The sequence below is a fragment of the Poeciliopsis prolifica genome, unplaced genomic scaffold, assembly GCF_027474105.1.
Source record: "Poeciliopsis prolifica strain line A6 unplaced genomic scaffold, Auburn_PproV2 SCAFFOLD031, whole genome shotgun sequence".
Lineage (NCBI taxonomy): Eukaryota > Metazoa > Chordata > Actinopteri > Cyprinodontiformes > Poeciliidae > Poeciliopsis > Poeciliopsis prolifica.
The window spans coordinates 3,105,120-3,127,838 of NW_026562406.1; the positions used below are offsets into that span (position 1 = coordinate 3,105,120).

At 38.2% G+C, this 22,719-nt stretch overlaps 1 protein-coding gene across 1 annotated transcript in view; it reads left to right on the plus strand.

The window, feature by feature from the left end:
* The window catches only part of galnt9 (polypeptide N-acetylgalactosaminyltransferase 9), a 102,275-nt gene that overhangs the window by 41,289 nt on the left and 38,267 nt on the right, over window positions 1-22,719 (plus strand). Inside the window, exons 4-5 of the mRNA XM_055050575.1 lie at window positions 3,053-3,227; window positions 17,227-17,424. Of these exons, the coding sequence (XP_054906550.1) occupies window positions 3,053-3,227; window positions 17,227-17,424 (373 nt within the window). The remainder of the gene's footprint in view (window positions 1-3,052; window positions 3,228-17,226; window positions 17,425-22,719) is intronic.

Sequence of the window (22,719 nt, forward strand, 5' to 3'; positions counted from 1 at the left end):
TATATTTTACAGCTAATATCAGCCGATCCTGATATCATGCCGATGATATTGTGCATCCCTAGTATAAATATTTTTATACTAGTTAAAATAAATATTTTAACATGTCGATTTAAAATAAAAGGTACATTTTAAAAATATATATTTGTTTCAAAATGCCCCTTTTTTCTGTTTTATTAACTGCTAGGCGTGCCTGCCTGTTTCCAATCCCAAACAATCGTCTCAGTTGAAAGAAAATTTCTTCTCCACTGGAACTGTAGCACGTTGCTGTATGACTATGAGAATATTTCAGATCTCTGTGCTTTGTTACATTTCGTTACTGAAAAAGACATGATGCGAATATATATGACTTGTTAATATTAAAGGGGATCCCCTCCAGCTGTTTGGTCTTGTTGAAATTTTCATTGCAGCTCTTTACGCAGAATCCAATGTAGGTGGCATAATTAAGCATAATCTTCTAAACAAGCCAGCAGATATGTTTTCCAACCTTTGGTAGAGGGTAAAGGCTTTGTTGAGTTATATTGGCTACATTTTACTTGATTGAAACATACATTTTTTTGTTGGCCTATTTAAAAGCAGTCCTATAAAAACCTATTGTTCTGTTTTTCCTTCTCTATCCCAACATGTGCACAGCACTTTTTATGCACAAAGCAACTCAAAGTGCAGCGCTGAACATCAAAAGAAATACAGAAAGAAAATAAAGCTTAAGCATAAAGGTGTCGTATAAAATACAAAGATGTTAAAACGTCGATTTTTTTCAGAAGCTCATTAGTGGGTTTCATTTATTCAAAAACTGCTGCAAAGAGAATTTAGTAGCCTTGATTTAAAGGAATCAGCCGATTCTGCATGTCAGGTTTTCATGGAGTTTGTTTCAGAGTTGAGGAGCATAGAAAACAAATCGTGTCTGATCTGGTCTCAGAGGACGAGGGGCCTGAAGAGCAGCTTAGAAACGTATTTCAACCCAAGAACTTTTAGTTTATTAAGGATCAATAACGGAATTTTTCAGATTAGTAGACACTTTAAATGTATGAGAGAGATAATGTGAACATGTGCAAAATCTGGGTTTTAAAAGCTGCTTTTAGCTATAAGGGGGGAAAACTGCTTCTCAAACCAACTGGCCATGTCTGCCTGCAAAGTACCTGGTTTTTTCTCACAAAAAAATAAAAAATTCAAAGTGATTCGCAAAGCATTTTGTTTTGTTCAGTTTCAAAAGCCACACCAACACCTAATTACTGTTGACTGAAGTACCAGAAGCACAACATGAAGTAGGTAAAGAGACCTCAAAAATAGATGAGAAACACTGACAATGACCAGCATTACAGGGACATAAACAGGGAAAAAAAATTTAGAGCAATTTTGGTTGGGTTGGCAAAGTTACAGAAAAATATGGTTACATTTTTTTTTTTATTGCGTGTGTGTGTTCAAAATGACTAGTAAGTCACAATGAATAACAAAAGGTGTTTTTCTCAGTAAACAACTTGTTGAGACCCATAGGAGACATTCATATCTAATGTTGCTTAGATATGAACTTGGTTCAGTGTCACAGATCTAATCTCTGCTGCATTTTTACAAAAACTTAAATGCAAGCAGGTTTTAAAAAGTAACTCCACCTAACAAAATTCCTCATAAATTGTGATTTTTTGCCGTGGTTCTCAATACAAGTCATGTGTTATTTAAATGATAACTTGAGTTGCTTTAAACTTTTATTATCATTGTTTATTTTGTCTTGGATGGGTGAGAACTTATAAAGTTGTAAAAATTGAATATCTGGGAAGCATCATAACTTAAACGAATTCATCGTCATAACAGCTCCTTGCATTCACTCTGGTTATTTTTGTCTGTTCATCTCTAAACTAAACAAAGCCAGGCCTCAATCCACTTAATCATGGTGATCATAAAGGCATTGTCTTGGATTAACATAGAGATCGCCATCGTTACTGTTATCTGATTCAACCTGTTTCAATGACTGTATTTTGACTGAAATAGCTGCGTCACTGTGGAGAAATGCAATCTTTTTTCTTATGAGTTGAACGCTCAGGTTTATTTGATCCTCACTTCCTTACACCAGGATACACTTGTTCGCTGTTCAGGCCTCGCCCTATTGATCGCAGTGGAAAGAGTAACATCTTACATGCTGCTGCAGCGGTCATAGCGAAGAACAGTATTAGAAACCCTGCTTAGAAATAGCGTAATGTTTGACAGGTAAAATCCACTTTTTTTTTCTTCAGAGATTTTCTTCCCTCGTTTGTTGAATCAGATATGAATCCAGTTTAAACTAATACCGAATATAAACATGTAGATTTAGTTAACACAGCATCTGAGGCATCTGTTTAGTATTTCTGTTGTTGTTGTATTGTAGGGTGCTGCTGCTCTTCTAATTAGCACTTTTTCAGTGAGATACTCTCTTTCCAAGCATTGAAGCATCCTCGAACAACACGCCGGAGTTGTTGTCGACCTTGTAGCTGCGAATCTGTGTGAGGTGGATGTCTGATGGAGAGGGATCTAAATCTGGAGTGCAGTATGGCATCCTGTAGGTGTGAATGAGTACAAAGGAATCTTATTTTGGGTCATTCTGTCGGAACGTAATGAGTGCAATTTTATACATTTTGAAATTTGATCTAGCGTTTATATAATGGGGAACCATTATGTGACACATTGGTGTTTTGAGGTTTAATTATTATTTAAGGACCACTAATTCCATCCCATTATTTTCTTGAATGACTCAGCACTGAGAAGACCAGAAAGCCTTTAGCACTGAGAAGACCAGAAAGCCTTTTTGCTGTTATTTGTTATTCTTTATTTGGTGTAATTCATGCAAACCAAAGATTTATTTTCCCTTAAATTACACAGAAATAACACTTTTCAGGAACAGATTGATGCGTGTCTAAATCTCCATTTAGCATTCACTTTTAACTTTTAAGTTACTTTGACTTTCTGTGTAACATGACCAACAATTTTTGAAGTTCATTTTAGACAGTGTTGCACTCAGAAAGGACCTGAGAATCTTTTATTTTTATTTTACTTCTGTTGTTTTTTTATTTTTTCATTTTTTTAGTGGAGCTGAAATTCAACTTGGACCAGTACGTGAACAAACGCTACCCGGGCCTGGTGAAGATTGTGAGGAATAACAAGCGGGAGGGCTTGATCCGAGCCAGGATCCACGGCTGGAATGCCGCCACGTCTCCTGTCGTTGGCTTCTTTGACGCTCACGTCGAGTTCAACACTGGCTGGTAAGAAAAGGTCACATTTAACAGGCCGACGTCCAAGCTGCTTCTTTGTTCTCGCTCACCTTTGCCTTTGTGCTTGTCTTATTTTTTACAACAGAGGGATGTCATGTTGCAGCATGTGTAAAACAAACAAAAAAAATGTTCTGCAGTTTGGTCTGGTTCTGATATAACACCATATCAAGCACTAACTTGATACATCACTATTCATACAATGGTCCAAAACATAAATGCGAAATTTTAGAAGCTTTTTTTTTTAATGTGTTTCCACCATTAATAGCACAATTTCAGCAACTGATAAAGTTCAGCTTGAATGATGATATGCGCTGTGCGGGGGAAGGATATGAGTAGCGCATACAGAAAAGTGACTGAAACTGCTAAGACCTGCCCCCTCACTCTGATTGGTTGTTTCTGTCTGGAGCGTTGTGTTTCAGCAGTGAGGGCCACAGTGAACCTTTTTCTGGTTCACTGTAAATCCAGAACATAATCATCTTTTTTTTTTTTTCAGATAAAAAAATATGGTATGTAACATGAAGGGTTTTCATGTCACGTACCATTAGCGGTACTTGCACCACAGATTGAGAACCCTTGCTGTTAAACACGTACAGTCGGCAAGCAGTCCTGACCATTTCAGCTCGAAGTAATTTTATCCCTGGGTGCTGCACTGATTTTGGTGGAATGAGATTACTTCCCGGGATCTCACTGTGTCTGCCTGTTTCATAAGTTTACCAGCAAGCTGAGATCGATGCAATTGGCACCTAATTTGCGCTTGTCACCTTGTCAGTATTTGAAGATGAAGTGTAGGAGCAGTTTCCTTGCAAGCTGCCTGGAAGGCAAGAGTCAGACGCGGGAGGAAGAGACAGATTGAGGGAGAAGTTGAGGAATTGAGGGGGACAGCTGCATGTGACACTTCGGTTTCACATTAGTAAAAGTCTCTGGGTGATCCAGTGTAAAGTAGATGGGTAAAATTGAAACAACATATACAATTATACTGTCTCTTATTTACCAGGTCTGCAACAAAAATGGCATAAATCTTTACATCTAAAAGGCAGAATACTTAAAATAATGTTCATTTCTTCACAATCGATGCAATTCCAATTTTAGTGTGCGGTTGCAGCTAACAATTATCTTAATAATCAATCAGTTTTTTGATGATTCATTGAGTAATTGGATTAAAAAAAGGCACATTCTGCAGGTTTCATCTAACTGTTCAAGGCTTTCTTACACAGTATTAGAAACAGTTCAAAATATGCAAATAACCAAATGATCCAATCATTTTTTTTGACTTAGAAAATAAGAATTGTATTGCTTAAAATACATTAGCATAGCATTCCTTTAGTGTGGCCTTAGTTATTTGTAGCAAAGAATCTGCAGCTCGAGAAATACTGTTTAGTGATTTCTTGGTTATTTTTTGGATTAAATATTGAACAGCATAATAAAAGTCAGAGGAATTTTTTTTATTGGGTAAAGTTAAAATTATGCCACTTGAAGAGTTTTGGGTCCTAAATGCAAAATGTATGTATTTTCTTGTACAAATTTTTACTTCCTTACTTCTCCAGTATATTTTTCTTTCAGCAAATTTTCTTAATTGATTAATGATTAATCAATTGCTAAATCAGTTGACAATTATTTCAATAATCAATAAGTCATGAGTAATCATTTCCAACCTGCTCCAGGATGATGAAAATTGTCAATAATTTTCCGTAGATCTGTAGGAATACTAGTACAAATCCTGTTTCCGTCAGTATGCAAATCTTCCAGGTTTTTGTTGTCTTGACAATTTGATATAAACTGTAAAGAATTAAAAACTAAACATGATGATACAGATTGTATAAACTCTACAATAACTCTGCGATATATTTGGAAGTTGTTACTGGTCCACTTGTCCTGTGGGACTGAAAAGAGACATCTGATTTGGCAGTGGACAGGAAGTGATGACACAACAGTTTCAGGTGGAACTGGAAAATAGCCAAGAGATTAAATTATATTCTGGTTTTATGTAAAATACTGCGGTATGGCCTACTTGACAATGTAACCTTTTGTGGAAATTCCAGTGCTTATTTCTTTTTAACTTAAGCTTTGTAATTCTTTCCACTATTTCAGAAAAAAAAAACATGTTAAACTCAACCTGTAGTGCTTAGATTCTTCTCATTTTTCAATTTATATTAAATAGTTTTTGGCACATTCCCAGTGCACTTGACCAGTGACACTTTTATTATTTATTATTCATTGATAACTTTTGTAGCTGCAGCTTGCTTTGAGTGCAAACGTGAATAAATCCAATTGAATCAAATGAAATATTCTGACTGCCTTAAGTGTTTTCACTGAAGAACAAAAAGGTCAAAGGTCTCTGGATGCTCCTGAGCTTAGAGCAGAACTAATGTATCTGTGCTACTCTGATTTGAACAGTTAATAAATGATTCCACCTTAATAATGCAACAGTAAATTGTAAATCAACGTCCAATTTTTAAACGGTCATAAAAGTCCTGCTTTGAGATCTTACATCGGCCGGTGCACAATTTCTCAATTTAGGTATAAAGCTGAGCTTACGACAAGGCAACCAGTACAGAAGTTTGGTGCAGATCCGTCAGAATGCTGACCTTTGACCTATCAGCCACCAGAACCTGATGGGTCAGGACTTACTTTACAAATATTTGTAGACTCTGTCTGCATCCTTTGACTCTTGATTTTCAATTTTTTTTTTTTAATTTGTATTTATTTTTTTTTTACTTTTTTGGTCAGAAAAATGATTAGACTCTTGATTTCAATTATTTGGAAGGCCTTCCCACACGTTTGTCATTACAGTGGCCTTAGATGCTCACAAATAAGTCTGTCACAATAAACTACTAATAAGTTCATTACATGATAAATTAAAATGAGCTTGATAATTTACATACAGTTGATTATTACTTTTTGAAGGGCAATTTTGTTCAGAGACTTGATAGTCCATTTTACATAGGGTTTTGATTTTGTGTGGAGTTTTTATCTTTTTTTGTTTTGTTTTGTTTTTGTGTTTTATTCTGGATATCATTTATCGCAATAATTTCTGGCATAATTTATCGTCCCGCAAACATTGTCACCTTGATAGGCCTGCTCACGAATCTCCTGAAGTTTATTTAGCTAAAATAAAAACATTTGAAGGGAAGGTTTTAATGCAGGGGGATGTTTTAATGATCCTCGCTTCATGGTTGGAATGCGACCTGCAGGTCACACACGGCACGCCAACCACTCAGGAAGCATGAGAATCTGCATCATTGCCTAATGATACAGATAATAATTGATACCTGTGTGGTTCCCGTGGCAGTTTTCCCATCTGTCCTTTCCATAAATAGATGTGCTTTTCCCTCCTTCCTCCGATACAGGCACTCTCACCTCCACACAGCGTTATCGGTCTCCAACCGTCTCCGTTCTCACTCCGGCCCGTCACCAAAACAGTCCGTGGCCTTAGATTTACCTGCTGCCAACGTGGGATTTGTTTTTCTCCCAGCTGCCATCCTCACAAACCTGCGCAGACACACACACACACACACACACACCCTCACCGACATTCAGTCATTTTCGTTTTTATTCGACGACCAGCAGCAATAGCTTTTCCTGCTTTCAGATGTGCTTTTGCGTGAGGTTTTATTTATTGAAGTCAAAGAAAATGAGAGCGGCGTCGCTGTGATCGTTGTTCAAGTGCAGTTGCCGGGTGGAAGGATATAGTGACGGAGGAGATGACAGGCATCTTCAAGAAGCGCTTTTTTGTGGTGCTTTTCTATCAGAGTGTGTGTGTACTAAGATATATAAATATATACACATATATATTTAAGTGTGTGTGCGTGAATTTATCTCAGGCTGAATGCCTGCAAACGCTGAATAACGCTTTGCTTTATTCAGATAGATTCACTCGTGTTATCTGCAGTTCCTGTTTGTTAGAACGGGAAGAATACCTATTTATCATGATATGATTATTCACCGTGGCACATGCATTGATAAGTGAGATGAATGGTAGCTGAGATGTTGTGGTGAATCTCCCCTCAATGACCTTGCACTAGCTGCATGTGCATACTGAGCCAGAGACAGCGCTGTCAGCTCCTAGCTGCAGCACTGTGATTCATTGGCGAAGGCTTCCCCTGCAGGGGCCTCAGGGTTGAGAGGGGGGTGCATTTGCAGCAGAAACATATCGCTGGTTCACATTATTATTAAAGCACACATAATTGCATTGTGCAGTATACGGTGCGTTTGAAAGCAGCGTTCCATTCCCTCACACCGCGGCGTCTTATGAGGATTTAAGAGGCCGCTGGCTCTCACCGCAGCAACTACGGAGTCTGAATACCACATCTTTGCTTTTGCTATAATACGAGGATGTCAAACTGTAGCTTAGGTTACTGAGGTGTTGCGTCAACAGCCACCCTGCCAACACCTGATAATGATTCAGCCCTGCGACAGCAATTGTTTGTCGCGCCCTAAACAGGAGCGTGCTGCAAAGAAGCAGATTAGAAGTAAGTAAAGGCGCCATAATTAGGGCCGACCGTTTCCATAGCGTCAACCACGGCGGCTGTTCAGAAGCGCGGGGAAATTGATATTTATTTGGCTTCTGGAGTCAAATCTGTGGTTATTAACAATTGAAAAAAAAAAACTACGCCATGCCGACTGTACCGCTGAAGTTAATATTGCCATTCAATAAGTGCCATGCTGCAGACAGCCGCACTTTGATGAATTTCAAACATGCCGCTCCCTTTATGAGCCATTAAGAGCATCTGAGAACAAGACAAACTGAAGTTCATAACACTAAACCTGGATCAAATCAACCTCCTGTGCTTATATTTTATATGTCATATTTCCCACAGCTTTAACGGAGAGTGCTTTGTAAAAAAAAAAAAAAAAAAAAACATTCATACAGTTTGGAACTTTAGCCACATTTTGGCACATCATGATGTCAAATGCTATTTATTTGTTGTTTTTTATTAGAAACCCACTGATCCGATATTAATATCAGTATCGGCCTTGATTTTACTTAGGCACATTAGACAACCTTGTAGTCATAGTGATGCAGAGATACTTTCAATTCATGGCACATAGCTTTTTTATTCATAGCAAACAAGAATTATGCTCCCATCAAAGCCTCAACATTTCCTCAGATCTCAGGCTAAGCTGACCTCCAAATCCAAAGAAAGGAAAAAAATAATACAGATTTATGCTGTTACCACAACTCTTCAGTGTCTCACCACATCCTGGGCAAATACATTTGGAGTGAGTGCAGAATCTCACATTGCACTCTTTAGGCCCGTCTCCAGTTTTATGCCTCTGGAAGCTGCCATGCGCTCCAGGTGAAGCCAGACGCCGTAATGAATTGAAATTCTGCACGGGGCCCTTTACCTTCTTGAAATTCAGCCTCTTTCATGGGAGGCAAAAGACCGGCCGGTTTTATTATGTGCTCTAAATATGCATGTCGAAGCCGCTCTGTGAGACTGGCAGTAGAAATTATCTTGGCTAGTTGCACAGGCAAAGATTTAAAATGGTTAAAAGCCCTTCCCATATTACTTCAATTAGCATATCCATTCAGAAAATGAAAATTACAATTTGCAGGACTTATTTTTAGCATTTTGTAGTTGCCTAAAGCCGAGAAGCCTCTGTGCTGTTTTTTATGAAAACCAAATCACAGTTTTTTTAATGATAATATAAAATGTAATTTAAAATTTAATGATTATTATGGAATATATTTAAAATGCTTTGCTGAAAAAACTTCAATGAGAAATCACACCAAGGGGTTGTGATGAGTATGTAATAACTTTACACTGTAAAATCTTAAATTAATTAGTCAATAAAACATCAAATTTTGTTTACTTTGTTGATTTTTACCATTACATCCTTGTTACCTTCTAAAAATTGAAAAAGAGAAATATTTTAAATGTTTGCTTGAAGGGCTGTTAATAGCATTTTTAAATTTTTTAACATAATGAACTGCAGCTTGAGAACTTTGTCAATTTAGACCATTTACATGCCTGATTTCAAGAAATATGAGGAACAAAAAAAACAAATAAACAAACTCCAGCCTCCAGCGCATAACACAATGGTGAAAGCAGAGGTAGCTTAAATGTGAAATAATGGGATGAAAGTGAGTATGGTGTCTAGTGCAAGTGAGGAGGAGACAGGGGGAAAATTTTTCTGAGAAGCAGTAGCTTAGAGATCTAACACACAGGAACACAGTCTTTTTGAAATTCATCCCAGTGACACATAACCACTTTAAAGTAAAATCCTGCACTACCTTAACAGAATTGGGTCAAGAACTGAACCCTGTGGCACTCCGCAAATAACTGTGGGAAGTGTAACCATGGGTCGATAATGATATTAATATCGGATCAGTGGGTCTCTAATAAAAAACCAACAAATAAATAGCAAAACAAGATTGCATATGGTAGCTTGTGGCTTTCTGTTGTCTGGCTCCAAAAAAAAAGTGGAAATGTGGATAATTTTTTTTTCATGTCTTAAAAAATTTTCAAGATGGATTTGCTTCTAAAATATGTTCGATACACTTTAATTTTCTAAACCTAGAAACCTGATTTTCTTTTTGGAGAGAAATTCTTTTCATCAATTTATTAATATCCATCGTGCAACAATACAGACTTTCTGAAACAGAGGGTGGTGAGCCTGACTGACTGAGGTGCAACGTTAAACATTCCTTCGCATCACGCGAAATGAAAATCCACATTTGTTAACCAGTAGCGTCACGAGAATTATGCTCACTTTACTAATTTTATTAAGAGCCTCAATAAAAGGAAGCCAATGATTGCAAACTGCACTTGCTCTGGGGTATCCATATTACAGATGGTAGAGTTACACTCGCTGGAGACAGCTGGATTTAAATGACCTCACTGAATGGATGCTCATCCTCCCTGCTCTTTATGTTCCACTTTTACTAACATCTGATCCTGCATTGTCAGCAGTGCCTACCAGCCAATGGGTGTAAATGTCCTTGTGGCCGTTGTTTGCAACTGGCTCAAGACCAAAACACTCCAGCTCCAGGTTGACAAGTTAATCAAGCACATTTGATTAGCAACAACTGACCTGCTTAAGTTTATTCATTTATGTATTTTAATATTTTAAGAGCTGCGTCAGACTCAATGTGGCACAGTGAAGGCAGCAGCAATCGAGACCGCCATCAAATATTCAGTTTCGCGTGAGTCATTACTTGAGGGAGGGGAAATCCTAGTGTTTAATATGGAACTGAGAGTGATTGGGTTCAGTGGGGATGAATTACCCTCTCAGTGTTATGTAGATGAAGTAGCAAATAGAAAGATAGATGACGCATGCTCGCCTGTCAAAACCAGATGTGTCCTCATTCCCAGAGCTTCTCTCATCTCATTAAGCTTGTGGATACTGGGATGAGTCGTACTTAACCTGGAAAAAAAGTCTACTGTTGCTCTGTGCGGTAACAACTTTATGGTATTCTTCATAAATAAAAATGATTCTTTCTGTGAAAAATGAAACTGTCGGTGTCCTCCCGAACGTAATTACTTCATCCATAGTAAGTGAGGAACCACTGAATTGTAGAACTTGATATGTTTGGACTGTTATGATCTAGGAGGGGTGTCTGTTTTATCAAAAATATTAGCTTCATCTCAACCTTCAGCTTGCATGTTGGACCCAGTCCCAACTAAATTATTCAGAGAAATGTTCCCTTTGCTTATTGACTCCATTTCAGATTGATCTGTGTTTAGAAAACTGATACGTACCAAAGGCTTTTAAGGTAGCTGCAATTAAAACTTTATTCAAGAAACCTTCTGTCAAACAACATGACTTCATCAATTACAGATCTTTATTTTATCCTACTGGTCTTCTGTGTGTTCTGGTTTTGTTGGATCTCATTGCTGCTTTTTCCACAGTTGACCACATTATTCTCTTAGGAAGGAGTTGAGGAAACACCTCTTGGCTGGTTTAGATCATATTAGTCCGATAGAGTCTAATTTGTTCATATATGTGATAAATCTTCTACACGCCCCATGGTTATTTGTGGAGTGCCACATGGTTCGGTTCTTGACCCAATTCTTTTAAGCTATCTATATGTAGCATGGAATAGATTTCCATCATTACGCCAATGATATTTAGCTTTATCTGTCCCTAAATCTTGATGAATTCTAACCTGACCACTTTCATTCATTCTGCTACCTTCTTCCTCTACTACTCTACTTTATTGTTATTTCAGGAGTTTGGTTTCTCTTGAAAAGCCTGGCATGTTTAGCTGCGATACCTTCTTGAAGGTGGGGCATCGACTGAGAAAACGCTGCCAACAACTAAACATTATTTTTCTTCCTCTATTAACTCTTGTTTTCTGTGACATAAACGACAGTTTCTACATCAGTTCTGCTGTTTCGTTTTTGTGTATGCTCTGTCTTCTTCCTGTTAAAGGGGAGCTTTCCTTTCTGCTGTTGCTTTCTGCATGTTCACAAAGAGGGATTGCTGTAAATTCAATGACACCACGCAATCTGCTGGGTTTCCTTAGAAAGATAACTTTCAACAACAATTTGAATAAAGAACTGAATGTGATACACAATTTGAGAATCAATTGAAAGAAGAAATTTGCACTAAAACAAGATTATATGTCAGTTCATCTTGTTAAAAGAAGAACACCCACATGTTTAATCTGTCCATTAAATTTTAAGGGCAATGAATATCGCTAGCATCTGCATCAAATAGTCTGTTTCTATTTTTATCTTAAAAAAGAGGAAGAAGAACTCAGCCAACACCAGCTGCATCTGGCTAAAGCTCTGAGGCTTTTCTAACGGGTTCTGTTCAGAAGTGTTGACGCTTTGGATAAAACTGTCCAAGACTTGACTCCAGTATTTGTTCCTTTCGCTTCACACCTCAGCACTACGCCTCTAATGTGTGTTAAAAGGCACCAAGCGGCGTGTGTTGATTGACAAGATGCACTGTGGCGCTTCTGACGTGCATCCCAGCACAAGAAGCCCATTAGCTGCTCACAAGTTGATGGGTGTACATTATACAATACTTTACAATGCAAAGAATTTACAAAGAACATATTTAGCAGTACATTGAATCCTTGCTCTCATTATGTTGAAGTAGTAAATGTTAGGATGTAAATCCCTTGAAGTATACATATATATGTATATATTTGCTTTATGGTAATTAACTGAGGTATTTGCAGTCTGATACTAACTGAACTGTGAACACATTGCGTTTTTGTTGCTGTCGTTAAAGCCGGTTTATAGAACTGGTAAGAAAGGAAGCAGCAGTAGATTTTTGACTTTACAACTCCTGTGTAAGTCTTTCAGTGTTAAAACAAAGAAATGCTTCATAATTAGACTGCTTCCCACTTCACATCACGTCAAAGCTTTATTACACCACAGTGAGCAGATTCCATTGGCAAAAAAAAACAAAAAAAACAAACTGGGTGAAGAACCGGCCACCAAGTTTATGCTGATGAGCCTCACTTAGCTTGATTGGGAGGCTGGTTGCAGATGAGGTGTTTAGAGACTTCATTGCTCCCGTCAAAAGATTCATCATTCAGTCTCATTCTGCCACTACAGACCAGATTAGGGACAAACAGCTCTAGGAAAACATCATGCCGTTACTTCTGGTGCCATTAGAAGGTCAGGAACTGAGAAATGATAAAAACAATAAATCAGCAATGATTAGATGATATATCTTTTATTTTTTTATGTTTTATTTTTAGGGAGTAAATGTCCTTTTCACATGCCTCACCGTAGTTTTCATCCACTGCTTACCATGGCTAATAACCCTGTTCATACATGGCAGTGGTGTAGCTGTAATGTCCAACTTTGAGCTGCTGCCACACTGATTCCTGTATTCAGTAGACCCAAGTGGCAGGGATTTGGCACCATAGCCACCCACAATAGCAAAACTCTGTGAATACTTGAGACCCGCTCTAAGAATGTTTATGACTACCTGCACTAATAGTCCAAACACCAAATCCACCTCATTATGAATTAATATACATAGTAGAAATCATTTTAGCCAACTGCAGTAGCATATTTACGGTCTTTGGTGTATTCACTCTTGGGGGTACAGCCAATCAGTGCAAAGGAGAATAAATTTTGCTCTTGGATTGGGTGCTTTGCAAATGCCATTCAATGGTGTGTCAACTAGCATTTTGCATTTCAGCTCCCAACCTACATATTCTTGCAGGTTGGGAGCTGCTCAGCATGGTCAACAAGACAATCTGCAAATAGGCAAAGGTTCAGGTAATCCACAAATAGGTGAATCCTCCAATACTGAACCGTGAACAGGCGGGGGTCTGCTGTGCTGATAAAACGTGTTATGTAGATCTTAATGTGAAGATACAAATGGCATTTGGTGGAACGCCAAGTCCTTTCACGTTATCGAAGTGTTTTTGCTTTTCATGTTCTCTGGATTTGCATATTGAATGTCAAGGGTGGGAAGTTCACAGTGTTCTACTCCATCAGGACTGAGTATGTTGCTTTTGCTGCATATTTATTAATATGGTTAATAAATATGCAGCAGATGTTTTCAAAAAGTCTTTAAAAAAGACTTTTTGAAAGACTTTTATTGAGTTGTCAAATTATGTCTGTTTCAGTGAGAAATATTAATATAATACTACCCAATGTTTCATTGGCATTAAAACAAGATGCAGAGCACAAGAGGGGCGTTAGACATTTGCTTGCTGGTTAGAAATTTAGTCCACTTTGCTCTCTCTGTACTGCATGAGCTGGCAACATCTTCATAACTCTTGTACTAATTCACTGAAAACTTTTATCTGTCGAAGGGAATAATGCATTTCCATTTGTGCATTTGTATTTCCAACAAATAATCGTACTCATCAGATTTTCCTTATGCATACGGAGAACCATATTTTTTCTCATGAGTAGGGACAGATAAGAGCATGGTGCACTGTGGTGTTCTTTTGATCGAGAAAGGTGAGCACAAATGAAAAGGTTGACAGGCAGGTCAGTTAAAGGAAAAAGGAAGAAACGATAAAAACTGACCGTTTTATAAAAGCTAACTTTTTCCAGCCGGGTAGGAAAAAGGTGAGGCGAAGCAGCTGACAAAGCAATCTGAAAACAACTCTTGCAAACCAAACATCTCTTTGACTCTGAAGGAAAACGGCCTTGTTTGCAGGAGTTGAGGAGGGGAAAAAAGTGGTACCAAAGTTGTTGGGTGTATAAAACTTTCTTAGACATGAAGTGTCATCACTTAATAATATAAAGAGGAAGAAAAATATTTTTAAAAATTAAGCAAAGGCAGACTGGGTCCATTTCTTTTGACTGTGTGTTTATATTCCACGCAAGAGGAGTTTGTTTCTAGATCGTTTTTCAGCATTAGCTTTAACAAATTTAGTTTGTGCAAGAAGCACTTGTGTAGCTTAATGAATTCTTGGCCTAAGAAGTAGTTTTAAATAGCTGAAGGCGGTTACTGCACAGCTTGTGGTGCTGACGAGAAACCAAGAGATGCAGACATCAAATGGAGATAATTAATTCTCAAAAGCACCACATTTCTGACAGTGCTGCAGCATTGCCTCTGAAGGGTCAGTTAACAAACCTACTGCTGCTTCTGCTAATGATGTTCCAAATAAAGAGAAACTCAAAGGAAGATGAGCTTTTTGAGAAAAAAAAAAAAGCATACTTTCTCAAGCAAATCGAAATGTACAAACTGGCGCATTTTGCTCGCTCAACTTTCAAAATAGTTTTCGCTTCTTTCAAAAAATTGACTTCAAAGATGCAGGTTAGAGGCTTACAGGTGTTAGATTTTACAGAAATAATGTTATAAGGAAGTTGACTGGTCGCAGAACGGTTCGATTGGGTGTGTAGCTGGAAACGGTTTGAAACTTAGGAACTTAGCAGATGGCTGGAAGGTCCGTCCATCTGTCACTGTTTTTCCAGGTCTGGCTGGTAAAATTACCCTTTTGAAGAAAAGAGTAGAATCAGCATTTCCAGAGAGGAAATCTTGTTTCTTTCTTCTTTGATAAATAACCATCTATGCAGACTTTTCTGAGAGCCAACAGTGCTGAGGGTCCATTAACATTTCAACTCTGGGCACATTTTCTTTCACTTGATAAATTTCTTTAGATTTCAGTAAATCAAGTTGTGATCCAATTTTTATTCTTTTTTTCTTATTTTGGGAAAAACTCACAAAAATGTTCATCTAAAAGGAATGTTTGACACATTAGCCATTTGATTTTATTAGTTAGTCTATAAAATATGTTTTCTTATGTTTTTTTGTGTCTACAAATAAAATATCTGAATGACTTTTAAGTTGTGATTAGAAACCATTTTGGAAGTGTTGCTGAAAGATGAAAATATTCTTACTTCTACATCCCTATTGACCCTGCAACTGTAAAGCTGCAGAAATTACCAATATCTCTTATTCTGATCCGAATTCTTTAAGAAACAGACTGTACATGAATGCAATTTATTACTTGATTAAATTATTAAATTCACTCTTATACCTATAATTCAAAACTTGCAAGATTCAACGAGGAGTAAAATAACTGTTTTATCCATATTACCTCTCACTCTGTTGTCATCTCTTTTTCTCGACATATATTTTGTCCCATTACAAAGTAGCATTAATCTTAGCATATTAAGTATTTTACTTTTATGAATTAACAATATATCTGGCTGTATACAACTTCACTTTTCTTCCATTTATTAGGCAGGCCACACAACTCGCGTGTAAACATTTAGGGCGGTGCTTGACATTGCAATGAGCTGATGCCTGGGATCAGATAAGGATATTAAAAATAGAAATAGTCAAAAGTTCATCAGTGATGTCTGAAGTGCTCTTCACATTTATTGGCACCCCTGGCAAAGATGTGCAATAAAAATAAAAAAATAAAAAACCCTGAAAAGTAACTGCTTATCACAGTTGCATCTCTCACTGAAAATGTTACAAAAAGCCAGGGTTCCCATTTGTTTAATGGTGTAAAGAAGCTAGGTTGGACTCAACATCCTGCAGTCTCACAAAGAAATCACAGTTTGTGAGACTGAAGGGTCGTGTTTCTCACTAGGTGGCCAGCAAACACAGGAGCACCGCAGGGGATTAGATTCTCAGGACTCATTTTCACTAGTTACACCTGAGACTTCCTGCAGTATTTCCTCAGAAACACTCTTATGAATCATCCAGTGTAGAAGAGAGGGACAAAAAGCTGAGGACAGAGAGCTGGTGGACTTATCTTGTCTTGAATGTGAGCAAAACAAAGGAGGTGATCTTAAATACATTCTTAGACTTCAAGAGAAAGTATTTGATCTGTAAGTCTTGTCCTGGAGAGTGATCCTCCGGATATCATCATGGAATATCATAATCTTCACAAAACGAAGAACATTACAAGAAACACTGAGCATCGTCTTGATCAAACTGTCTTACACCATAGTATCTTCAGTCAGAGGTATTTTCAGAAACACAGGAACATTGATCACTACATGAGTTCCTTCATGTCAAATTGGTTTTCATTTTGAGCCACATCAAGAGTATGAAGGTCCTCAAAGGCGTCTTACAAAGTATTATGTTTGTGTCCCTTTAGACTCTAGAGTCCACCTAAAAAGCTATAGACATCGAGTCAAACTCGAGTTTGACACTTGTGCACTAAAATAACTCATAGAAGAAATGGGAGTAATGCAAGTTACAGCAACTGGTAACTTCCTTTAGGGGATAATAAAGTAATTTAAAATTGAACTGAACAGTAAAAAAAAAAAGTGCCATAATACTTTTTGTTTAGGATTTTGTACCCAACTTAACAAGGCGTTGCTGTAACAGTGGTAGGCAGTGTGACTAAACCTTGATTAATATAAATATATTCAGTCATCAAGATGTATTTATTACTCGTCTTTGTATTAAAACATCTAAACCTTCCTGACATTACACAACATGTCATTCTTGACATGTTGGGTCAAGAATGACATGTTGTTTCACAGCAGAGCTAAAGTTAGCACCACACTGTAACTTCCCTGGCAGTGAACTGCTAAAAAGCTTCTGCATGAATTACAGGTCAGCTCTTAACACGGTGTCATCTCCTTCCTTTCCGAAGGGCTGAACCCATCCTGACCCGGATGAAGGAGGACCACACGCGCATTATTCTCCCTGCCATCGACAACATCAAGTACAACACCTTTGAGGTGCAGCAGTATGCCAACGCCGCCCACGGCTACAACTGGGGTTTATGGTGCATGTACATCATCCCGCCGCAGGAGTGGCTGGACAAGGGCGATGAGACGGCCCCCATCAGGTGAGGGCATGAGCTGGAGAACGGCCTCCATTATGGATGAGGATGTTTGATGAAATATGGATAGCTTTGGGATATGACTTATTCATGTATAGAGCCATCAAACTGTGGGGTTCCGTGGTTCAGTGTGCTGCACACAAATAAAGCCGTCCCATAGTAAGCCGTCTAATTAACATGACGAACGTCTTCGTTTTGATGCAGGATCGCGAGGCCATTCTTGATGAGGTGTCATTAGAGTAATTGTGAGTCCAATCACCCCCCCACCAACACCTGACCTTCAAACCCCAGCCGGAGGACAGGGAAGCATAGAATATATTGATGCAATCCAGAAGATTTGATCCATAAGAAAATACAGTAGAAAAAGTAAAAACTTCACAGTGTGAGAAGAAGAACTGCAGTGACTAGTTATCACCATCAAGGTACTATAAGATTTTAAGGTTATGGATTCACAACTAGAAAAAAAGAGAAAAAGTTACATCAAACAGTTCTTATGTGAAGAGATGTTTCTTTGAGATGCCAAGAAACTTGAACTTGCAGTGTGTAACTTTTATTTTTAAAATTTTTTTACTTATTTCTTAAAACTATCACCTGACAGTATGATGAGCCACTTACTGCATTTGAATCTGGTTATGCTGTTTAGTCATTTACAGACTAAATTATGTTCCTTTTTGTTAAAAAAAAAAAGTATGCATTAGCGTAAAAAATGATCCTCCCCTTTACATTCTACTACATTGTGTTCCATTATCAAACAAAATGTAATAGATGGCACAGATAACCTGGGCTGTCTGGCAGTAAAACACAAGAAATTCAGAAACAGGTGAGAATCAAAGTCACTGGTTTCTATCAGTCTGGAAAAGGTCACAAAACCCAGAACAATAGTTCTACTCGTTGTGGGCAGGAATGTCCAGTTACCAGTTATTAGGTCCAGGACGTGATTTCTCTTTTTCGCATTGAGCGAGGTTTGTTTGGCTAGCTTTTCCCTGTTCTATTAAAAGCCATAATTTATGCATTTACTCAGATTATCTTCATTAGAAAATCCAGTTTGTCTGATCTGTAGCATTTGAGTTTATGGCAAAAGCCCATTTCTCAGAGAACAAGCTATAAATATGTTATAAATTGACAACGAAGCACAAAGAAGCACTAGCATCTCAATTACAACAACATCCATTCCAATGATTATCCCCAGAGATTATTTCATTATTGCAAATGAACAAAACATTGGCCTTTTAATATTGAATAAGAAAAACAACAAGAAAACTTCAAGCTAGTTTTATTGACTGACCGCAGTTTGTCCTCACGCTTCCTCTTCTCAGAAGCTGATGACAGTTTGGCGCGTGGCGCTAAGTGTCGTGCGTCTCTTCAAAGCTTCGTGAAAACAAGACATCGCTGAGTGTCGGCCGCTTGGCATGTGGTGCACAAGCGGCACAAGAGGAGTTTCAGACGCCGCAGAGTCGGGTCCGTTTCCCTGTTGACAATTGGCTACCAGCAGACGGATCGCCTCGGGGGCCGGCTGAAGTGTGTCGGCTGTGTGGATTTCTATTGGAAATCGCTATGCCGCTTGTTTTCTCACGGTCTGTGTCCATCAGTGACAGAAGCTCTGTCATCCTCAGAGGTCACTCAAGCAGGCTTCTTTTTTGGTTTGGATGAATTGAATCACACACACAAAAAAAAAAAAATTGCAAAAGGATGCCAGAATGTGCAAAGCTGTCACTTTCTGAGAGGACAGGAGATTGAAACCGTTTTGGAGATGGACAAAGGCTTCCATCTGCAACTGCTGTGATTATCGATGGCATGTTGAAACGGAGATGACAGAACGGAAATATTGTAGAGATGGAAACGGAGTGTATTTTCTGGAGGGGGCGAATAGGAAACACTCAACTTAAGTAGAATGATAACAGTTTCCCAAGTGGTAAAGAAAAGTGTGAGCATGATGAAATTGGACAGAATAAATTCAGCATATTTGTTTACTATTTTGAATTTATCGTAAAGAAAAAAATAATAATTTTATAATAAGTTCCATTTATGGACGATGGAAGGGGTGACAGAGAGGAGCTGCAACATCCCTGTGTAGCTGAAAATATGCTAAAATAAATAAATGAATAACAATTACAATATCACAAATGGTGTTTTAGCTTATATTACATTCACAGTTTGACATGGGTACGGCGTATCATATTTGCTTAAACCGTATTCACCATTTATTCCAACCTGTTGCAATAAATGGACATCATTGCAACGGGCTGTGTGAAAAAAATAATTAAAAAGTGGTATGAGCAGATCAGAGAGCTCAGAATCGAGCCACAAAATTATGAATGATGCATCTCAATTTTAGATGATTCATGTTGCTGCTATGCTGCAAGGAATATGACCCCTGCAGGCCCACCATCTGCACTCCAAAAATAACCAAACCATGTGACAGTGAATCGGTAAAACACCTCAACACCAGCAAAAGAATCACTTTTGTTTGTACAAAAAAGGTTTTCACTTTTTTCAAGTTGCTACCCTCATGCATGGCATAGCGAGTAACTTTTTTCATTTTATCAGAGTAACTCCTCATTTCTTTTCCTTTAGCTAGTTGAATGAACTCTGCTTTCAGATCGCTCCTGTAACATCTCAGTTCAGACTGTGCAAATTAAGAAGTGATTCTTGAAGCCACTTCAGATGTACGGAGCTAGCCTCTGTTTTTATAATTTTTTTTTTTTTAGGAGGAACAGATGGCTCTAATTATTCACATAATTGGCTTCAGTTAATTGGCTCTAGTAAGCGGGAATTGCCTTAATATTGCGCTTTTGATCACCTTGCACATCAAACAGAATGAGAACAGCATGTAACTTGGATAGGAACTACTTTACACCACTTAGAATTTCCAACATATACATCGCGCCTTCGGAGACGAGACGAAGCCATTGCGGCCTCGCAGTCCCTGGCCTCCTTTCGGCGAGGCAGGTGGCCCGTCGAAGGGATGAGAGAGGACGAGACAAATGAGGCTGAGTGTCTTTCGTTCTATCTGTGCAACCGAGACACTTAGAAGCCTCCTGGTCGCTTAAAATGTAAACAAGACTTTATTTTTGTAATTTCAGGAACCACAGGTATGCGTGCGCAAGTTTGCAGACATAAACAACTATACGCAGCGTTAGCTTTTGACAAAAATAAAGGGTCTGTTTACGTCAAGTTATGTAATGGCATGGAAGCGAACCTCAATTTTATCAATACTTTTGCGCCGCCGTCTATACAACTCAACTTTCTGAGTCTTTTCTTCTTTTTTCATTTTTTTTGTCTTTTACTTTCTTTTTTTTCTTATCCAGGAAGTTGAAAATAAAACTCAAAGAGATGGCTCACGCTGTGTTTTATCTGAAGTCTGAGCTTAAAAGCCTCTTTCACTTTGGCTCTCGCGGCGTACGAACCGGTGCACTCTCTCAGTACAGAGTCAATAAATCACAAAGCTCTTAAAAGTACCACCACGTCCCTCTGGCTGAGGCCAAAATGGTCACTTGTGAGCGTCTTCATCTATGTATTAACGTGCGTGGTTAACTCAGTTCAGGAATTATGTCAGATACATGAATTGAGATCATATCTGTTCACTCCACAGTGTTAATGCTCCCAGTATAAAGGCTCTGGCTGAAACACTCTGACTGGGAAGACTTGGCAGGAGGGAAGCACTAAACATCGAGCTGAGAGGGAAATAAAACCGTCTCTTACCCTGTCATCCCTTAAAGCTCTGTGATGTAGAAAATGTCTTAAGTAGGATTTTTTTTTTTTTTTTTGCAGTAAAGTGGGACATATATAAACCCATATTCTTTAATTCTGTCTGAGATGAAGCTGTTTTATTTAAATTGTAAAAGAAAAATGGCAAAATAGGAGTAAAGAGTTTGTTTCATTTGTTTTGTTTTGTTTGTTTTTTTCTTTGGTTGAACTCTTTTATGACTTGTCTCAGCCCGTTCTGACAGCAGTGAAAATGTTCCCCAAAAACGGATTTGTCAGGCAAACACTTGACCTGCGCTTAAAGGCCAGGGTTGTTCAGCACAGCCGGTGACAAATGTCATCATAAATAAACCTCCCAGATATACACAGCAGATTTAGTTCAGAAATAGAGTGTACAGAGCTAAAGACAAAAGTTCATAGCACCTTTTCAGCAGTTGCTCCAGGACTTTTGCAGAAATTTCTGCTTTTTAATTTGATGTTTTTTGGACTTTGAGCTTTATAAGAAGCAGCTAAAATCTCACCTTTTCACCATTTCCTTTAATTGGCTAATATTTTGAGTTATTTTCTCACGAAGTACCGCAGTACTTTGTGATATATGCCTTTGAAGTTTCTATATCCACAAAATGTTACTTTCTTAAAATCAGCTCCATGCACAGTTAAGCTCCATTATAATTATCATATGCCAAATTATTCATACTGCAAATTATTCATGCCTCGGGCAGACTTGGGCTTAAATTAAGCTTTTAATTTTACCAACATGTTTCATCTGACTGGCTGGGTTGCTGTTTTTTGAGCAACCCAGCCAGAGTTCACACTTGGCTGAGTGAACTCTGGCATGAGCTAAAGATTAGGGTGATTGCAAGGAGACCTTCCAACAGCAAATACTTTGTGCACGTTAGCAAACATAAATGCAGAAAACATCAGTGGAAACTTACAATAAATCAGTCATGCCAATCAAACTTTCTAATGATTATTGGGAATTGTGTAAATTTTTTACACATTTTTCAATTTTTAATTGACTAGAACCAAACAAACATTTTCTTTCCTTTTCCATAGTTTCATTTTCTTTCCCAAGATGCCAGCCTCATTCACACCTATTCAAACGTCTTGGTTGAATAAATAGTTTTACGTCCTGATCTACTGAGGGCATGAGAAAATCGGGCATAACTGTTTACTCCTAGTCATGTGCACAACTTCTACTACAAATGACTCTATTCTTTAAAAAAAAATCCACTTCTGTGCCTCCTGTGCTAACAATCCATTGACCTTACTCATATGCAAATAAGGACAAAGCTACCTGCTTCAAGTGATCTAACTTGCCTTCAGTCGCGTTGCCAAGTGTCCCGATTACTTTGAAATATCTTTGAAATGGGCTGTTATGTCTGAAGAGTCCTTCTCAGAACTCCTGGTGCTCATAAAGTCTTTGCGGTAAAAGCCGCAACAAGCTTTTCCGAGTCGCTCGATGTTCTGCTCCTCTGGTTGCCGGCGGCAGGTGGATCAGCGTTTTTTTCTGCCTCGCCAGGTAGAAACACGGCCTCTCTTGTTTGTTTCAAAAATATTTCCCGTTAGTTGTGCTCAGTCTATAGACGATGCGGC